Source organism: Myotis lucifugus, unplaced genomic scaffold, assembly GCF_000147115.1.
Source record: "Myotis lucifugus unplaced genomic scaffold, Myoluc2.0 scaffold_68, whole genome shotgun sequence".
NCBI lineage: Eukaryota > Metazoa > Chordata > Mammalia > Chiroptera > Vespertilionidae > Myotis > Myotis lucifugus.
The window spans coordinates 4,378,058-4,397,854 of record NW_005871116.1 but is presented as its reverse complement, the minus strand read 5'-3'; the positions used below and the strand labels follow the sequence as shown (position 1 = coordinate 4,397,854).

Sequence of the window (19,797 nt, the reverse complement as noted above, 5' to 3'; positions counted from 1 at the left end):
GTCTCCTTCTTAGAACTTTTCTCAGTTCGTTTTCTCTATTTTTCCCATTTGACTCAACAATGTAGGGTTTTGTTTTTCTTTTTTTTCCTGTTACGCATCCTTTATCCAAGGCCTCATCCAATGTGTCGAACATAATTGGCACATCAATACCTATGAAATTAATGATCCTATAAGAGGAGAGAAGGCTGGGGACAATGGTTAGGCCAATATTTTTGGCTTTAGACATTTAAATACATGTGTTTGGCAATGAGTTGAACATGGGGAATCAGAAGCTGGATGTGTGGCTCCTGCTGGCCAGGAAGGTGGATGTTGCGTGAATTGCACCTGTGCCCCGCGAGTGTGGGTGACTCACCTTGAAAGAATTGCCTGGTGAGAAGCTTGTCAGATTCTCCTTCCTGCTAGGTGAGGACACATTCTCTTCCTTTTAGAGGAAGGAAATGCTCTGCCTGTGTGTGACATCACAGAGCACCCAGGAGGTGTCCCTTGCTCAGGACTGTGCGGTGCCAGCGACCACACATGCTCTCCACACACCCGTGGCCAGTGGCATTCCAGAGGCATCACGCTCCAGCTGACTCAGCTCTCAATCACCAGAGACACGATTACAGAGTGGAAACTTGCTTGCCAAAGGGAATTACTGATGTTACAATGTCTAGCTAAACTGTGTATGTTTTCTACATATAAAAATAGTCTCTTGACCTTTGGATCAGTTTAATTTTTTTCTTATGCTTTTAATAACAGAAAATTGTTTCTCCATACTTTTGGGAAAAGACAGTTAAATCCTTTTTCTCCTCTACTGAATTTAGGGTTAAGTATGAGTTAACCAATGGGTTTGTTAACTGTATACCTTAATGTTCATAGACAACTTGTGGGCAGACAGATGGAAAGATGAAGTAATTCAGTGGTTACTTTCAGAGGAGGGCAAAAGTTAGAGAAAAAGCAGAAATGAACAATTTCATAACATTCTTTGCAATCTTATTCATTTCTCCTTTTCTCACTTATGTCAGGCTTTTGAAAACATTGAAACTATGTAAGAGTGAAATGTCTATTCTGTGTTCTTTGAGAGGATTTAAATGAAAGCAATGACATTAACTGAATGAATGAGCTTGATTATTAGGGCAGTGGTTGCCTAGAGGGGAAGCAGGAAGAGGACAGCCAGTTTCCAGTGACACAGCGGGCTGAGAGGATGTTGCATCTTTAACCTCACTGTCTTCTATAGGTGTCCTACATGGCTTGGTGGTTGAAGGGTGTATACTTTTAAGACCATCTGATTTATTGTTTGTTTTCAATTTCAAGCAATTTCTCTTTTAAATCTGAAAGGGGTCAACGAGGGAGTTTGGTGCCATGTAATCACTGGTACATATTGAGTTAATGCTTCATAGGAGAGTCTACTCTAAGATCATGATGAAAAGAATAACTTCATCTCTGAAATATCTGTCAGGAGTGGGAAAGTATAAATGCGATGGACTTCAGTTCGATCAATGATACAGCAGGTTTGGAAATAGGCCATTACTCCAGCCTTCCTCGTGGCTTAGTGGGAATACCTTTGGTTATGAAGATTCTGGTACCTGTTACCTGATGCACCTCTAACAATTGGAGGCTAAATAATTCTGCTCCACTGCCTTTTGCTCTGGCAACCATAGTGTAGCCACTCATCCTTGGGTAAGTGGGAAAATTCGCTGGTACTTAACCAGTGAGCATAAATGTTCTGTTAGTCAGCAATAGCCTGTCTAGCTTCAGGGATAGAGTAGCTTCAGGGATGGAGTAGCTTCAGGGATGGAGTACTGTGCTTGAACAAGGGATGGTGGTTGTGTTGGGGAAATAGAAGATGGAAATGAAGGGAGCCCTAAATAATTACAAAGCAGGAAGGTTACCACACTAGTTACAAAGGGCATTAGGAGAGGAGAAATACAGACTAAATTGAAACAAGGGCTAACATTTCAGATGCTGACAGTGTTTAACAGAAAATCATGTTAAGGAGACATTGTTTGAGATCGCGCTGCCTCTGCACATTACCTCATTCATCTCCAAGGTGATCTTCCAAGACACTTTGCACAGAGGTTCTTCCCATTAAGTAGGTGAGGGAGCAGAGGAACGAGCCATAACAGACTCGCTGGATCACCTAGGGATGGAGATAAAGTGAGAACCGGAACTTTGATTCTGAACTTCCTTTGAAAGCTTCTCTGAGACCTCTTCTAGCTGTATGATTGTTATGTGTAGTTGTCAGGATTTAGGAGCGTCTCACAACCAATCCCGAGAACACTGTCCAGGAGGAAAGTTGTGATGTCCAGCATATGTCCCTGGCCTTTAAAAAAGGGACAATAGCCTGACTTCCTGATTTCAGTCTTAGCTGCCTTTCATCTAAAATTGTCTGTTCACACTTTTCATTTTGTAGTAAAATAGGTGCGATTGCACCCACCATGCAAGCACTCTACAATTTTAATTTCCTTGTGACTTTGTCCTCTGTATCCATAGATGACTTTTTAACCTTTTGGTGCTTGGCAACCATAGTCACATACTTAAAAATATATTTCTTTTATTTATTTATTTTTTTAAAATATATTTTATTGATTTTTTTACAGAGAGGAAGGGAGAGGGATAGAGAGTTAGAAACATCAATGAGAGAGAAACATCGATCAGCTACCTTCTGCACACTCCCCACTGGGGATGTGCCTGCAACCAAGGTACATGCCCTTGACCGGAATCGAACCTGGGACCTTTGAGTCCACAGGCCGACACTCTATCCGCTGAGCCAAACCGGTTAGGGCTATATTTCTTTTATTAATAAAACTAGAGGCCGGGTGCACAAAATTTGTGCACTCAGGTGGAGGGGGGGTGGTCCTGCAGCCTGGCCTGCATCCTCTTGCAGTCTGGGAGCCCTCAGGGGATTTCCAACTGATGGCTTTGGCCAGCTCCCTGCGCAGTCAGACATTCTTAGCACTGCTGTGGAGGCCTGTGGAGGCGGGAGAGGCTCTTGTCACAGGCACTGCACTTGCTCCTCCCTACCCCCCACTAGTGGGAGTGCACTGACTACCAGGGGGTAGCTCTTGGATTGAGCGTCTGCCCCCTGGTGGTCAGTGTGGGTCATAGTGACCTGTTGTTCTGTTGTCATCGTCAGGCCAAAATTGGCTCTCCAACATCCCCCGAGGGGTTCTGGATTGTGAGAGGCCGCAGGCCAGGCAAAGGGACCCCACCAATCCAGGCCAGGGAGGGAACGTGGGAGGTTGGCCAGCTGGAGAGGGACTGAGGGAGGGCTCCAGAGTGTGTCTGGCCTGTCTCGCTCAGTCTCAATTGGCCAGACCCCAGCAACAAGCTAACCTACTGGTTGGAGAGTCTGCCCCCTGGTGGTCAGTGCATGTCATAGCAAGCGGTTGGGTTGCCTTAGCATATCATTTGCATATTAAGCTATGATTGGTGGAAAGGATGACCGGACACTTAGCATATTAGGCTTTTATTATATAGGATAATTACCATTACTTATTCTTCAATGTTCAAAAGATTTTATAGGTGAAAATGAACCCCCATTGTTTTTTATTTTATGATGTCGTTTATATAAAATTTAATGCATATAAAGATATTTATACATTCATATACCCCTCCCTCAGGCACACATTACCTGTTCAGATGATGACATGTGAATGTAAATGGGAAGAAAAGGGGAGGACTACAACATTTTTTTCTTTTTTTGTGTCTATTTTTTTCTTTTTGCTCTGGTTGTTAACAATGAAGGAGATGTGAATAAAGCTAAACCCACAGAGTTTTAATCACATTGGAAAAATGACAAGAACAAACAATAACACCCCTCAGCATGTGTTGATTGGCTTCAACACAAGCTGCCCAAACTACCTGTGACATTCACAGGTCATGCTGACAGCATCTGTTTATCTGCCTTCCAGGTAAAGGCTATTTCTAAGCTGTCCTTAACTTCCCCACTCAGATCTGTCAGCACAGATTTATCTTAAATCAGCTAATGTTTTCAGCAACTCCAGGGATGATAAAATCTAGAGGTTTACCATCCTCTCACTAATGCAGTATTTTAGAATTGAATTGGCAGGTTTATTTGATTGGGTTCTCTAAGCAATTCAGTCCGAATGTAACCTGGTTACAGAGCTAATGGGACTGGTTCTATGAGGGCGCTGCAAGAGGGCCCATCCAGCCGGTGTGACCGCAGGTAAGAAATGTACTGAAGGAATCCACTGTGTGTGTAGTTGTGCTCTCCACCGTGACTCTTTGTGTGGCAGTTATAATTAGGCACATCGATGGCCTGGGGTTGGTTCGTTTAGTCGTGGATACTTTACATACACATAACAAGCATATTATTGGATACCTAGTCCTCATAAAGTAATGTTCTTTCCATGGTCACACCCTTCAGAAGCCTATATGGCACAGCTTCAGAAAGAAATAGTTACCAGATTATGTCTTTAAGTGACTCATTTTATTTATTTATTTATTTACCTTCGAGGATAAAAGTTCAAAGATATTTCAAGTAGGGGCAATTTGTTCATTGTAAAGTGATTAAGAAAAATTATTCCATGTATTGGAAGTGTCAATTTTTGCTTCTCAGATATTTTTGTAGGTTGTATTGCAGATAGTATCAACTTGATCTCATATTTTACACAAACTGCCAATGGAAAGGAGCTACCTGGCTGGGAAGTATTCGCCATGAGTCATTTATAGTAACAGTAGTGGTGTGGATGTGTGCTTCTAGATGATGAACTAGGTGGTGGAGGAAGAGTTTATGTTCTGTCTTGTTTGCTTCAAATTCCATTGCACAGTGTAGCATTTCCCAAATTGATGTGATCATACTGTTGGCTTTGGGCACCTTTTATGTATGTGGGCCTCCCCTAGAAAATTGAATCAGAATTTCCAATGGTAGGATCTGGGAATATGCATTTTTAACAAGAACCTTTTATTATTTTGTCTACAGCCATACCACCAGGAAAGCACCAGATCTCAGAAGATAAGCAGGGTTGGGCTTAGTTAGAGCAGCTGGATGGGAGATTATTCTTATGATCATGCACATTTCAGAACTTTAACCTTGGTGGGTACTATAGGAAGCATCTAGGTTCTTTTCATTAAAGCCAGTATTTTCAACATATTTAAAATTTTCAAAGTACATCTTAGTTTTTTAAATATGGTAAGTAGGACAAGTGTTGTTGCCTTCATTTTGCAGATATAATGTTAACTTACCTAGCTAAGCCCACAGCTCTTAAGGTTTTGGTCAATAACAAGAACAATCAAAAATTTTGTGGTGAGGGCTGGTTAGCTACTTGGGCATAACTGTATGGCCAGGATGTAAAGAGAGTATGTTTCAGATAATAGTCTGCAATATATATGGATTTAGTAGACATTAGAGGAGCAGGCACAAAATGGCCTTGAGTCTGATGAAGCTTCAGTGCGCTGTCCTTTGAGGTTCTTAACCACACTTGACAAGAAAGATTTACTTGAGACACAAGGCAACATTCAGAATTGGATTCCGAGCCTTCCTAAACGATTGCCTGGACGCTGACTGATTAGTGACTAAAGCTCAGGTGCTCTGTCTATGGAATTCAGGGTACAGGCCTTAGGGGTTTTTATACCCTGCAAAGGCAAAAGTGGAGAGTATAGCTCCACATCTTGAATACTATTAATTTTGCCAGTGAAGGAGCCCCATTCTGACATTCTTCATGTTGATTTAAAAAAAAATCCTCACTTGAGGATATTTTTTCCATTGATTTTTACAGAGAGTGGAAGAGAGGAAGGAGGAGAAGGAGGAGCAAGAAAGAAACATTGATGTGAGAGAGACACATCAATTGGTTGTCTTTTGCATATGCCCTGACCGGGGCCTGGGGGATAGAGCCTGTGATCGAGGTACATGCCCTTGACCTGGAATGGAACCTGGAGCCCTTTTGTCTGAGGGCCAACACTCTAACCACTGTGCAAAACCAGCCAGGGCTAATTTTCTAGTCACCAGAAAACCTTTTATAATTTTCAAAATATGTTGTTTCTTTGCCTGGAACACTTTTATTTTATTTTGCTGAATAAGTTGTATTTGTTCTTTAACACATCAATTCAAAAGCCATCTCTTCTTGAAAGTATTTTCTGACTCTGTAGGACTTTGCTTCTTATAGTCCACAGACCAGCATCATTTACATCAGTTGGGAGCTTGTTAGAAATGCAGACTTCCTGAACCCGAATTTTAATTTTAACAAGATTCCTGATGATTTGGAAGCACAATACAGTTTGAGGACACTGGTCTAGAATTTAGTTGCTCCTCATGTGTGCTTCCTAGTATATGATGAAACTGTGACCATGTCTCTCGCAGAGCACTTACTGCCTCAAATGCATAATTAATAATTGCTTGCCTATTCTTCCAGGTTAGTCATCATGTCTTACTCATTTCTCCACTGCTATCACCTCATACATATTTGATGCTTAATTCATGTCAAATGAATAAACACACTTGCCCATTAGTTGGCAAAATTAGTTGTTCAAGTCTAAAGGCAGGTTTCTCAGACTTCCAGCTGGCTTATGTGTCCTCATACACTCAAAGTCAGAATGAGTAGGAGACAGGATATTGTCCGCCTTGTTAGGACTATTAGTGAGAAGGAAGTGGTTGTTGGGTGGAGGAGCCAGGCAGTGGCATGGTGGGAAGTTCGTGAGAGGTGGGTTTGGTCTCCAGTTATGTGAATGGACATTGGGAGAGGGGAGAGTCACCTAAGGAGACCGTGTGTGCCAGGGAATAGTTTCTATCCCTGCCCACCTAAGAGATTGGATAGATTTTCACCAGTAAGAATGGCTAACTATAACAGAGGTTCTCATCAGGACTCCTCCCTCAACTATATAATTCTGCTACAACCCACACCCCATTTTTCTTTAGAACTGACTAAGACAGATGGTAGGCTCAATGCCTGGTATTTTGAGTGGGGCAGGAGGGCACTGAGAGATAGTAGGTACCAAGAGTATATCCAGAGTTTAGAATCAGGTGTTTGGAATGAGTGGGTAGATTCAGATATCTAACCTGGCAGGTTAGGTGTAGGTGTCTTGGTCAGCATACCCTGACCTTGACTTTTTAAAGTCAATAGGTTTCACCCTGTAAACATCCACAAGTCATCTCTTTCTCTCCTCATTTCTATTGCTATTGCCCTATATCAGGTTCTATTGTATTTTGCCTAGATCAGTGGTCGGCAAACTCATTAGTCAACAGAGCCAAATATCAACAGTACTTCTTCAAAATAGACTCGCCCAGGCCGAAAACCAACTTCTGCACATGGGCCATGAAGTTTTTTGTTTTTTTTGTTTTTTTTAAAAAATATATTTTATTGATTTTTTACAGAGAGGAAGGGAGAGGGATAGAGAGTTAGAAACATCGATGAGAGAGAAGGATCGATCAGCTGCCTCCTGCACATCCCCCACTGGGGGTGTGCCCGCAACCAAGGTACATGCCCTTGACTGGAATCGAACCTGGGACCCTTCAGTCCCCAAGCCGACGCTCTATCCAGTGAGCCAAACCAGCCAGGCGGGCCACGAAGTTTTAATCGCACTGTACGTGCGTGCCCGCACGTGGTATTTTGTGGAAGAGCCACACTCAAGGGGCCAAAGAGCCACATGTGGCTCGCGAGCCTCAGTTTGCCGACCACGGGCCTAGATTATTCCAAATACAATTCCTCATTGGTATTCCTAACTGATTTAATGAGTAAAAAACACAAACAGACTTAATTACATTTTCTTCCGGGACTAGGCCTATGGCTAGGGTCTGTCTGAATCCACAGGTAGGGCTGAGAAGATCTCACCTTGTGTGGGTGAGGCGAGAGGATGTTTTCTGCAGTGGGTTGCTCTGCTGCAGTAATTCCCAAGTTCAGAATTAGAACAAAGTAGCACACAGGCCAGCACTGTCTGGGAAGGCCCTTCTTCCTCTTCCAACTTCCATGGGTTAGCACTGACCATATATCCATCAATTTATGAAAGTAGGGTCATGAATTAGGCAAGTTCATAAAAAATGGACGATAATGAGATGACTGTATCAAATGATGATTGTTTATACCATATGTATGACCAATCCCAATGGCCTATTAGAAACTTAAACGTATATTCATTAGGGGGCTTTCAAATTCATAGATCATGTAATTAATTTAAGATAAAACATGAAACTGGGCCCAGCCAGCATGACTCAGTGGTTGAGTGTCGACCTATGAACCAGGAGGTCAGGGTTTGATTTCCAGTCAGGGCACATGCCTGGGGTTACAGGCTTGATCCCCAGTAGGGGGTGTGCAGTAGGCAACCAATCAATGCTTCTCTCTCATCAATGACTCATTATATTTGTCTGATAAATTATTATTGTTTTCCGTAAACACCTGAGGTACTGCCACTTTGGTACATGTATGTCTATTGTAGTTTTTCTAAGATCCTATCAAAAACTTGTCTTGTGTCCACACTGCAGCACTGTGTGACATATTTTATGGCTCTAGTATTTGTGCCAAACATTTCCTTCTTGTATATTGAATTTATATGGCAGTTCAATACGGTTAAGCCCAGATGATGAACTGGCTATGCTTAATTAAATTGACTGGTTACGTGTGTACCCTGATGCAAATATATTTCCTTACAAAGAATGTTCTGCCCTTTGCAACACATAGGAAGTCTGAAATTAGCTCATGTTTTTTTCATTGAGTTTCAAAAAGTGGTCCCAAAATAAGGCAGCAAAATAGCATGGTTAAATTGCAGTTCTGAAAGGAATTTTTAGGAACTTGCTTCTCCATTCACTCCCTCCAGACTCAATATAATATTTCTAACTATACGTGGTATCGACTATTAGGAAGTTAATAGCAAACTCTATCCAGGGCAGCTTCCAAAAAAAAAAAAAGCAATTATTCCTTTCAATACACTGTTTGCAGGGCCACACTCACAATGCCAGCAGACTATGCTATTGGGCAGGTTTTGCAAACTGTAGTAAACTCTCTAGAACCTCCATTTAGACACCCATCACCAGCTGGGGCACTCTCACCCTGGGTACTGTGAGTGCCCAGCTAAAGCTTGCAGCTGCCCCTTCTCCGGAGAAGAGCCCTCAGTCAGACAGCAGCCCTTTTGTGGGGGGTTTCAGCCCAGGCCCCAAGAAGCAGTCAGCAGCTAAAGATTGATTGACACGGGCATTCTTTAAAAAAATTATTGGGGTGACATTAGTTAATAACATTATATAAGTTTCAAGTGTACAATTCTGTAATACATCATCTGTATATTGCATTGTATGCTCACCACCCAAAGTCTAGTGACCTGTCAACATATATTTGACCCCCTTTACCCTCTTCCATCTCCTTCCTCACCATCTCCTACCACCATCTGTTGTCTGACACAGGCATTCTTTTTTTATTAATGTATTTTTATTGATTTCAGAGAGGAAGAGAGAGATAGAAACATCAATGATGAGAGAGAATCATTAATTGGCTACTTCCTGCGTGTCCCCTTCTGGGGATGGAGCCTGCAACCCAGGCCCTGACCAGGAATCAAACTGTGACTTCCTGGTTCATAGGTTGATGCTCAATCACTGAGCCACACGGGCTGGGCTGACAGGCATTCTTGACACCAGTCCCCTTGCCTCAGGGTGGAATCACTCTGTGAACAAGTCAGGCCCCCGTGCTCCCTGGGGATCGGGCTGGAGTTAGAAGCCCTCTGAGGTCACATTGTGGTTTTGTGTAGAAAGGAACAACGGGGGGAGGCAGGGAGCAGACGCGGGGGACCTCACTCAGAATGGGGTGGCTCTGCAACAATCATGGCAAAGCTCTTCTGAGCAAAAATGAAAGGAGTGCTCCCAGCACATTTTGCTTCAGAATAAAATCAGAATTAAAAAAAACAGAAAACAGAGTTAGTAAATCGAAAAAAGTGATGGTAAGAATGATTAATCTCAGAGGGAGAGTTAAACAAAAATCAAGCTGGAAATTAATTGCTAGATAAGTATGATATATATGACAGGAATATAGGTAGAGATAATCATTCTAAAAATTTTGTATTATTTTTGAGAAAGATAAAGACATGAATTAACATTAAAATTTTGGTTAAGTACACATACTAAAAATTTATAAGAAACACTAAACTAGGCTGTGCAATTTTCCACAATGTGGAAAATGAAAAAAAAAATAAGAAAGGAGAAAGGAATAAAGCAACAACAACAAAAGGATGATCAGAAGACGGGAAAAAATGATGGTAGGAATAGATCCAAGTATATTAGTAAGCATAGTACAAATAAGTGCAAATAGTTGTAACTGACAAATCCATAAGCTTAGTGTTACATTTCCACATTAGAAGCTCCAATTCTTTGAAACTGAATACTTCAAGCACACAAAAAGTTAAAATTGTACAAGATTTGAACACCACAATTTAGAAATTTGGGAGGATGGATATTATGCATCACTCATATTTGATTGCGACTTCTTACTTAGGTTGACTTTCCCAGAAGTCCACTCTGAGGTGAGGATTTCTGTTAATTTATTAGTAAATGTTCCCAGAAAAAAAAGGGGGGGAAGGGTGTTTGCAGAAATGGGATTGGAAAGAGAATTTTTGTCAAGGAAGGGCAAGGTATCAAGGAAAGCGCCACTCAAGAAACTTTGTCTTAAGTCTGGGGCAGATTTGAAGGTTACAATTTAGAGTCCTCCTCATAAGATGCAATGGAGCCAGAGTATTTACATGCCAATCATTGGTTAAAGGCTTCCCCCAGACAGTTGCAAACTTCTAGAGCTCCCTGCTTTGCAAGAGCTCCCTGCTTTGCACTGAGCTCTCAAAGGGTTCCTGAGGCCAACTCTCTGACAAAGAGAAGCAGATGCTGACTGTTGTAGTGAAAGTACACAGGTTGGTAAAGAATCCAAAGGAATGTGGATGGACCACAGCCAGTGCCAGCTGCATCCTAGCCAGTCCCTGATGTGCCTGGGGCTAAACCACAGCCTTAGCCTATATCCGGGTCTGCTCTGTGCTCCTCCCTCTTTGCTGCCTGGCATGGGGGAGGATTTGCACCCCCCTGTCTTGTCTCTGCTGGGACTCAGGCATTTCTTTTCTTTTTAATATATTTTTATTGATTTTAGAGAGAAGAAAGGAGAGGGAGAGAGAGAAACATCAATGATGAGAATTATCAGTTGGCTGCCTCCTGCATGCGCTCTGCTGGGGATTGAGCCGCAACTGGGGCATGTGCCCTGACTGGAAATCCAACCCTGATCTCACAGTTCATGGGTTGCCCAAAGCTCAACCACTACGAGCCACATGGCAGGGCAAGGGAATTTCCTTAACTAGAACATGCTGGTGTTTTCTTATGTGCTTGTAGCAGAAAAGTTTGTCCACTTCAGTATGTCCACTTCAGGTACAAGACCTGGAGTCTAGAATGTTATCACTGAAACAGAAAAGTGATCAAATGTCATTGTGTATAAACACAATTACAAGTTGAGAAAGAGTTGGAATTCCTTCAGAAACTGCCTGCTAGCCAGGCCTAGGAAGAACTGGGAATATGGTGATTAGGCCTTTAGATAATGTTTTATTCTCTACAGTTTACAAGAGTGGAAGACTGATCTAAAATTGGGTGCTAATCTTAGGAAATTGCTAACTGGGACTTATTTATTCATTTTAGGCAAAAATGGTCTCTTTGAACTTTACATTTTAGTTTATTAGTAACAGTTGAGGACAATAAAAAGATGTCTTGCCAAGAATAGTTTAGTGTAAAGAGTGCAGTGAAACTTCTTAAAAGTAGAGACTGTATCTTAGATAAGAGATTTCAATTCCCTCCTATATAATCTCTCTAAGATCCCAATCTATTCTTTTACTTCCCAAGACATCATCACAATCTCGGAGATGTGGGCAAGTTAGATAAGCAAAATAATGCACGAAAGTGAGATCCAGAGTCTTATTATTACAACACTAGAAGCCCAGCGCACAAAAATTTGTGCACTGAAGGTGGGGGGGGGGGCAGTCTCTCAGCCCAACCTGTGCCCTCTCACAGTCTGGGACCCCTCGGGAGATAACCACCTTCTGGCTTAGGCCCGCTCCCCTGGTGGCAGATGGCATGCCCAATCCCGCGGTGTCAGCCCCGTCTCCCCCGGGCCACACACAGCAGGCCCGGATCCCGCACTGGGGCGGGCGGTGGCTGGGGATCGCGCTGCCACTGGCACAGGGCGGAGCAGCGGGATCTGCCTGCAGTATGCAAATTTAATGGCCATCTTTGTTGGGTTAATTTGCATACTCTTCTGATTGGCTGCTGAGCATAGCAAAGGTATGGTCAATTAGCATCTTTGTCTTTTATTAGTGTAGATGACTCATCTCTGAGAGAATTTGATGTGATTTGTGAGGATGTGGAGAAAGAAATGCTGTGTGTGTGTGTGTGTGTTTTAAACAGAAATGCGTGAAGCATAATGTCCTGACTATTTTGTCTCTGGAGGCTTACGGCTTATAACAAAGGATGATTTTTTTTTCTGAAAAGCACTTTTAAATGTGTACCTCCCTCTAAAATAGAGTAATGAAATGAAGATAGAAAGAAATAAAATTAATAAAATGAATGAACAAGCATATGCTGGACATGAAGTCTGGAGTCAGACCTGGGAGGGTGCCTTGCTTTGCAATTCTAGTTCTGCCACCTTCCTCAAGTTCTGGAACTCTCTCTGAGCTGCAGGTTCCTCCTCTAGAAAATGTGTGTGATGTCATACCTGCCTCTTGGGATGTGGGGAGGAGAAGATGCCTCCCTCAATGCCCAACCCTTGGCTAGAGCTCCATAAATGGTAGTGACTATGATTGTTATTGCATCATTGGTGTCAAACTAAAAATAAGGGCCTACGGAATGCATATTTCTGTTAGATACTTTAAAATCACAGTGTTATAATAGTAAATTTAAATAATAAAACCTTCCCTCTCTCTCTCCCTTCCTCCCTCCCTCCCTCCCTCCCTCCCTCCCTCCCTCCCTCCCTCCCTCCCTCCTTCTTTCTCTAGGATTGTGTGTTAGATTCAGAGTAATTTAAAACTCTCTCCTCTTCTCATCCATATGTATTATTAAATCATAAAATATAATCTCTCTAAAATCCCAATGAAATTACATAGAAATCCACAGACTCCTCTCCAGGTTAAACACTAGTCTCCGCTTGCCCTTTTTGAGAAAACACTGCACCTGCCTCTTAAAACTACTTCCTGTCTTTCTAGAAGAGCAAAGCAAAGCATTTCCTAATTCCAGACACGATGGCGCTCTCTGAATTTAGCCTATTAATCCACTGTAAACCTAAGCTAAAGCACATACTTAGGTCGTCATTGCAAATTGAATCATAGATTCAAAGCAAACAAGCCAGTGAACACACAAACAAATAGAGCCAGAGGATTCGCATTACCAAATAAAATTGCTAATTATCTGAGATAAAATAGGATAACAACATGTTCATCTCTCAAATCGTGGGCAAGTCCTGCAAGGGTTGGGTTAATAATCCTAGTAGATTTTATTATGTAAAGGTTTACAATAGACAGGCAAGTGCAGGTCTGTCAGCCTTGCAAATGTTTTGAAATCATGTTCCTAAAGGATTCTTGAAAGTTGGACAGCCACTGATCATTTCCTGGCAGACGGGACATTTGTTGATGGTTTTGCTATGAAAAATAGATACCGGAAACTTCTTGCCAAAACGAAAACTTGTCCTGTGTACCATTTTTCTAAACAAATCATAGCATTATATTTATCTTTCTTAAGTCCTCCCCAGGAAGAAAGACTTTGTAAGAAACAATATAAAACTGATAAAGAAGGTCAAACAGCTCTTTGGATCAGGCAACACTCTTTAAGCATTGGACTGAATCTTACATGACTGGGAAGAAGCCATACCAGTGACATCTGTGGGTTCAAACACTTCTGCAATATTATTAGGAAAGTACTCAAACCCTCAATTTACTAGAAATCAGTAAGTTTGGACTCTTGTTGATTTGGGACCATTCCCGACTCTATGTGTCCTGTGATATGGAGACATTGATCACTTGGGCTCTCCTGAGGGTTAAATAAAATGATATACTTAGAGTTTCTACACATTGCTTACAATTGGATAGGTACTCAGTAATGGAGCCCCCTTTCCCTTGACTCTGAGTCCAAGACAATGTTGGAAATTTCCAGAAGATGGCATCCAGCTATGAATAGTACAAGGTGCACATTGCCCATGTGTCTCATGTCTGGTGCAGGCAGTAAAAGCAGTGGGAACCCTGATGAGGCATGGGTCACTGAGGGTGCCTGTATCTATTGATAATGAGACATGATCTGGCGTTTTGGTGGAGCTGATGTGGGGAGGGAGGGTATTTATTATAGCGTTCGTGTGAGTTTATTTTATAGCACTTTACATCTTTGAAAATGGTAATATGTAAGTAATGAATATGTCAAATCTGGTGGCACCAGAATATTTGACATTTTAGCATACTCAGAGTGCATTATTTTGCTGAAGTAGTTGAATGATGTAGTTTATTGATCATATCTATAAGTATATTCTAAATTGCTTTCTCAGAAGTTTCTGGTTAATATAGACCTATTAATTCTCCCAACAAGCTAGTTCTGAATCTTTTAGAAACTGGTCCTGCACTCTTGATGACTAGGTTCTTACATGAACGTAGTTTACCTGGTTATAGTGGGATGTTTCACTGCTATTGGAAAGTGCTAATACAAAAACTGCAGTTCTCAGGGGTAAGTTTTTTAGAGAAACTTTTATATGAATTACCCACTTCACCTCCTGAGGTAGAATTCAAAATTTATCATGAGTTGAAGTGGTGATCTAAAAATTCAGGTGGGAATCATGAGATAGGCATACTCAAACTCTGAATTAACTTAGAGGAGTCATTTGATCTGTACATTGGATTGAAAATTGACTGCATTTAGGAGGCACTGTGGCAGAGTGTAAAAGGTGTGAAGGAGAGATGGATCCAAATGCTGGCTCACCAGTGAGGACTGCTATCCTTGTGCAAGTTACTCAAATCCTTAAGCCTTAGATTTACCATCAGTTAGAAACAGATACAGCAATAACACCAAAAAACCAACTAACCTCATTTCACAGCCTTGTTTAAAGATAAATCCATTTATCTAACACGGTTACTAAGGGCCTCCTAAGCATCAGGCACCATGCTGAGCTCTAGCTACAAACCAGGGAACAAAATCAGGCAGGGCCTGTGCTCTTACAGAACTTGAGAGACGAGCAGACACAAAATCAGATACACACAAAATTACTTGTGGGATTGTATCTCGGGGAGGTGCCACAGAGGAGAAAAGAGTGGTTCTGTGGCTACATTGACCTGTCAAGTTTGGAAATGCATTATTGAGGAAATGGCTTGTGAGTTTCAATTTAAAGGATGAGTAGGGAGTGAGGAATGAAGAGAGGTCCCAGTAGAGGGAACTGTGTGTGAAGACCAGATAGAGATACCACTCAAACAAGGCTAATGAAGCTCCAGCAGACAGGGTGAGAAGCAACTTGCTGTCAACTGAGATAGACAATTGAAACAGGGAAAGGGCTTTGTAGGCAATAGGAAAAATTTGAGTCTTTATCCTCAAGCAATTAAAAGTCATTGAAGGGTTTTAAGCGGTGGGATGACATAATCAAATTTTGTGGTTACAGAGGAGAAGAACATTCATAAAGGGCAAGGAAACAGTGAGGAGGCTGTTCTGTAGCCTGGGTGACCAAGCGATTGCTTTGACTAGGGGATTGGGGGTTGTGGAGAGAAATGAAATCACTTGAGAGGTGGACTGCGTAGAGGGGTGGCTGAGAGAGAGGTGTCAAGCCTGATTCCTTTGTTAGTAGGTTATCTAAATGGGTGGACGGTGCTGTCTTTTGAGAAAGGAAATCACTGCAGGGGAGAGAGCATAACTCAGTTTTTAATATGCTCCACGTGAAATGGTCTGAGACATCAAAACGCAGGTAGCAAGAAGAATTTGGATTTTAAATAATCTTGTATTTTGTTATTCTTTTTTCTATGTTTATCTTCAACTCACTTTTTAAAAAAATTTTCTTAGCAGCCTTTAAGAATTCCTCAGACTTTTCCAGCATACAAACACAAAATCCCTAAAAAAAAACCACAACCTTACACACTTTCCACACTATAATTCTTAGCCATTTTCCCCACCTCATAGTCAAATTTCCAGAAGATATGACTGTAGTCACTGCTTCCATTTTCCTACCTTAGTCACACTACACTTACCAGTCTTCTGATCTCACCTCCAACAAAGGACTTTGGCAAATGGCACCATTATGAACTTATTTGACTTTCAGCCCATTCTGTGATTGCTACTTTTTTGAAACTTAAATCAGTATGTATGGCTGCTTACGTAACTTGATGTGTTATAGGCACCTCAGACTCAACCTTGGTCTTCTCTCCAAACGTAAAGGGTCTTCAGTAAATGGCTCACAGTTTACTCAGTTGCACAAGCCAGAAACCAGGGGCTTATTCTTGACATTTTCTATTTCTTTCATAATACTTTGTTTTCAATCATTATAGACTTGTCATTTCAACTTTCTAAATATGTATCTATTTATCTTCATTTTTATTGCCCTCACTCTAGTCCCAGGTTCTCAACTTTGGCACCGTTTACATTAGGGGGCTGGGTAATTCTTTGTTGTGGGGGCTGTCCCATGCACTGTAGGGTACTGAACAATATCCTTTGCTTCTACACACTATATGCCAATAGGACCACTATCCCTACTCATGACGCCAAAAAAGTCTCCAGACATTGCCACATGGGCTTGGAGGTGTATGTGTAAAATCACCATCAGTTGAGAAACATTATTTTGTCAAAGACACCATTATTTCTTCCTTGAACTTTTATAGACTGACTGATGTTCTAGCTTCCATATGGGACTTCTTCAAAACCATTGCGTATCTATTGCTTCAGTGATTCAAAAAACAATAACCCACAATAACCCACAATTTGTTTATGTCATTATTTTGCTCCCCAAAATTGAGCATCTTTGCACTGCTCTCAGAATAAAAGCCAAATCCTAATATGACCTATAAGGAATGACTTAGTCTGACTCTACCCACTCATCAATCTCACTGTACATTGTGCTCTCATCCTCTGCCCACCCCAGCAACAGTGGCCATCTTTCAGGTTCTGCTCTCTGCCCCAGATCCTTTGCACATGCTGTTTTTTCTGTCTGCACTGTCCTTTCCTTTCTCTAGCTCCTCATTCTCAATTTGACCTTGCTAATGTTTATTTAATCTTCATATTTCACCACAGGAGCTTTTTACCCCCACAGGAGCCTTTCAAAACTCTCTGCTACATGCTATTAACACTCCGTAGGTTTTCTTGAAAACATCTATTCATATACATAATTTTGTAATTGGTTGTTTAATGTCTGTATTCCCCTCTAGGAGGATAGAAGCCATCTTGCTTTTTAAAATAATATGTTTCTATTGATTTCAGAGAAGAAGGGAGAAGGAGAGAGAGAGAGATAGAAACATCAATGATGAGAGAGAATCACTGCTCGGCTGCCTACTGCACACACCGTACTGGGGATTGAGCCCACAACCTGAGCATGTGCCCTGACCAGGAATCAAACTGTGACATCCTGGCTCATAGGTCAACCCTCAACCACTGAAACCAGCAACTGGGGAAAACCATCTTCTTTTGATTCAGCAATATGTCCCCATTGTCTAGTAGGGTATTTACCCATAGTCAGCACTTAACAAATAGTGGTTGGATGAATAAACAAATATAAATGTGAAGCGTATAGAAGAGATATCAAATTGCTCTGATAAGAATGTTTTATTCTTGTGATTGAATTTAGAAAATTAGAGACATTATGATAGTATCTGATTTATTAATAGTAAATTGCTGTCTACTTCTGTGAAGAATAAAAATGTTTGAACAGCCCGACCTCGGAAGCACTTCGTCCACCCCGTGCCCCGCAGAGATGTCGGCCGCGGCGGCCCGAGCCGTGATCTCACCCGTGGCGCGGCCGCCGCTTTGGAGTTTCGCCCGGAGGTTCCTGGTCGGAGGCGCTGCCGGATGGCCATCGCATCTGGGAGGAAACAGACCAAGAAGCACCCGGGCGGCGGCGCAGGTGGTTCTCAATGTCCCCGAAACGCGAGTGACCCGTTTGGAGAACGGCCTCCGGGTGGCCTCCGAGGACTCCGGGCTGTCCACGTGCACAGTCGGGCTCTGGATCGATGCTGGAAGTCGGTATGAAAATGAGAAGAATAATGGAACAGCTCACTTTCTGGAGCATATGGCTTTCAAGGGCACCAAAAAGAGATCCCAGTTAGATCTGGAACTTGAAATTGAAAACATGGGTGCTCATCTCAATGCCTATACTTCCAGAGAGCAGACTGTATATTATGCCAAAGCATTTTCTAAAGATTTGCCAAGAGCTGTAGAAATTCTTGCTGATATAATACAAAATAGCACATTGGGAGAAGCAGAGATTGAACGTGAACGAGGAGTAATCCTTAGAGAGATGCAGGAAGTTGAAACCAACTTACAAGAAGTAGTTTTCGATTATCTTCATGCCACAGCTTATCAAAATACTGCACTTGGACGGACAATTTTGGGACCAACTGAAAATATCAAATCTATAAATCGTAAGGATTTAGTGGATTATATAACTACACATTATAAGGGACCAAGGATAGTACTTGCTGCTGCTGGAGGAGTTTCCCATGATGAACTGCTTGAGTTAGCAAAGTTTCATTTTGGTGACTCTTTGTCCACATACAAAGGAGAAACACCAGCTCTGCCTCCCTGCAAATTCACAGGAAGTGAGATTCGAGTTAGAGATGACAAGATGCCTTTAGCACATCTTGCAATAGCTGTTGAAGCTGTTGGTTGGGCACATCCGGATACAATCTGTCTCATGGTTGCAAACACACTAATTGGCAACTGGGATCGCTCTTTTGGAGGAGGAATGAACTTATCTAGTAAGCTGGCCCAGCTTACCTGTCACGGCAACCTCTGCCATAGCTTCCAGTCTTTCAACACTTGCTACACAGATACTGGATTATGGGGAATCTATATGGTTTGTGAACCAGCCACTGTTGCAGATATGTTACATGTTGTTCAAAAAGAATGGATACGACTCTGTACAAGTGTCACTGAAAGTGAAGTTGCACGAGCCAAAAACCTTCTGAAAACAAACATGTTGTTGCAACTCGATGGTTCTACTCCAATTTGTGAAGATATTGGTAGGCAAATGTTGTGCTATAATAGAAGAATTCCCATCCCTGAGCTTGAAGCAAGAGTAGATGCTGTGAATGCTGAGACAGTTCGAGAAGTATGTTCCAAATATATTTATGACAAGAGTCCAGCTATTGCTGCTGTTGGTCCCATTGAGCAACTACCAGATTTTAACAGGATTCGCAGTAACATGTGCTGGCTTCGCAGTTAAAATGCTCCTAAGCAAAATATTTTGAACATATTTATAAAACTAATAGAGACTGGCAAGTTTTAAGCTATCAGTCCCCAAAGGAAAACATAAAAATGAACATACGTACTTGGAAATTTGAATGAAATACTGCATCAAACTTTCAACGGATAATGCTACCACAGTGAATGGTAGCTCTCTTGAGAAATTATGTTGGAACAGCACACTTTCAAATTATCTCCATAAGTACAATGATAAGAATGAAAACTTGTAAAGTATTTTCAGTTTTATTATAAAAATGCGCACAACAACAACAAAAAAATGTTTGAACAGGCGTTGGGTGCTTAGGTTTATGTGTGCTATATAATCCTTTTTTTTTCTGTGAACCTCTAAAGGGAACTAGTCTGGATGTGGAAGAATATATAAACTTGGCTCATGAAATAAAAAAAAATGGTGCAATGAACTATGAGATAGTTGTGGGGCTTGCCCACAAGTATTT

General features: G+C 41.7%; 1 protein-coding gene across 1 annotated transcript; it reads left to right on the top strand.

Moving 5' to 3' along the window:
* Positions 1-17,827: 17,827 nt before the first annotated feature.
* LOC102436561 (mitochondrial-processing peptidase subunit beta) lies at positions 17,828-19,569 on the top strand. Its single transcript, XM_006090141.3, has one exon. The coding sequence runs from the start codon at positions 17,853-17,855 to the stop codon at positions 19,320-19,322; it is 1,470 nt and encodes a 489-aa protein (XP_006090203.1). The 5' UTR covers positions 17,828-17,852; the 3' UTR covers positions 19,323-19,569.
* The last annotated feature ends 228 nt before the right edge of the window (positions 19,570-19,797 follow it).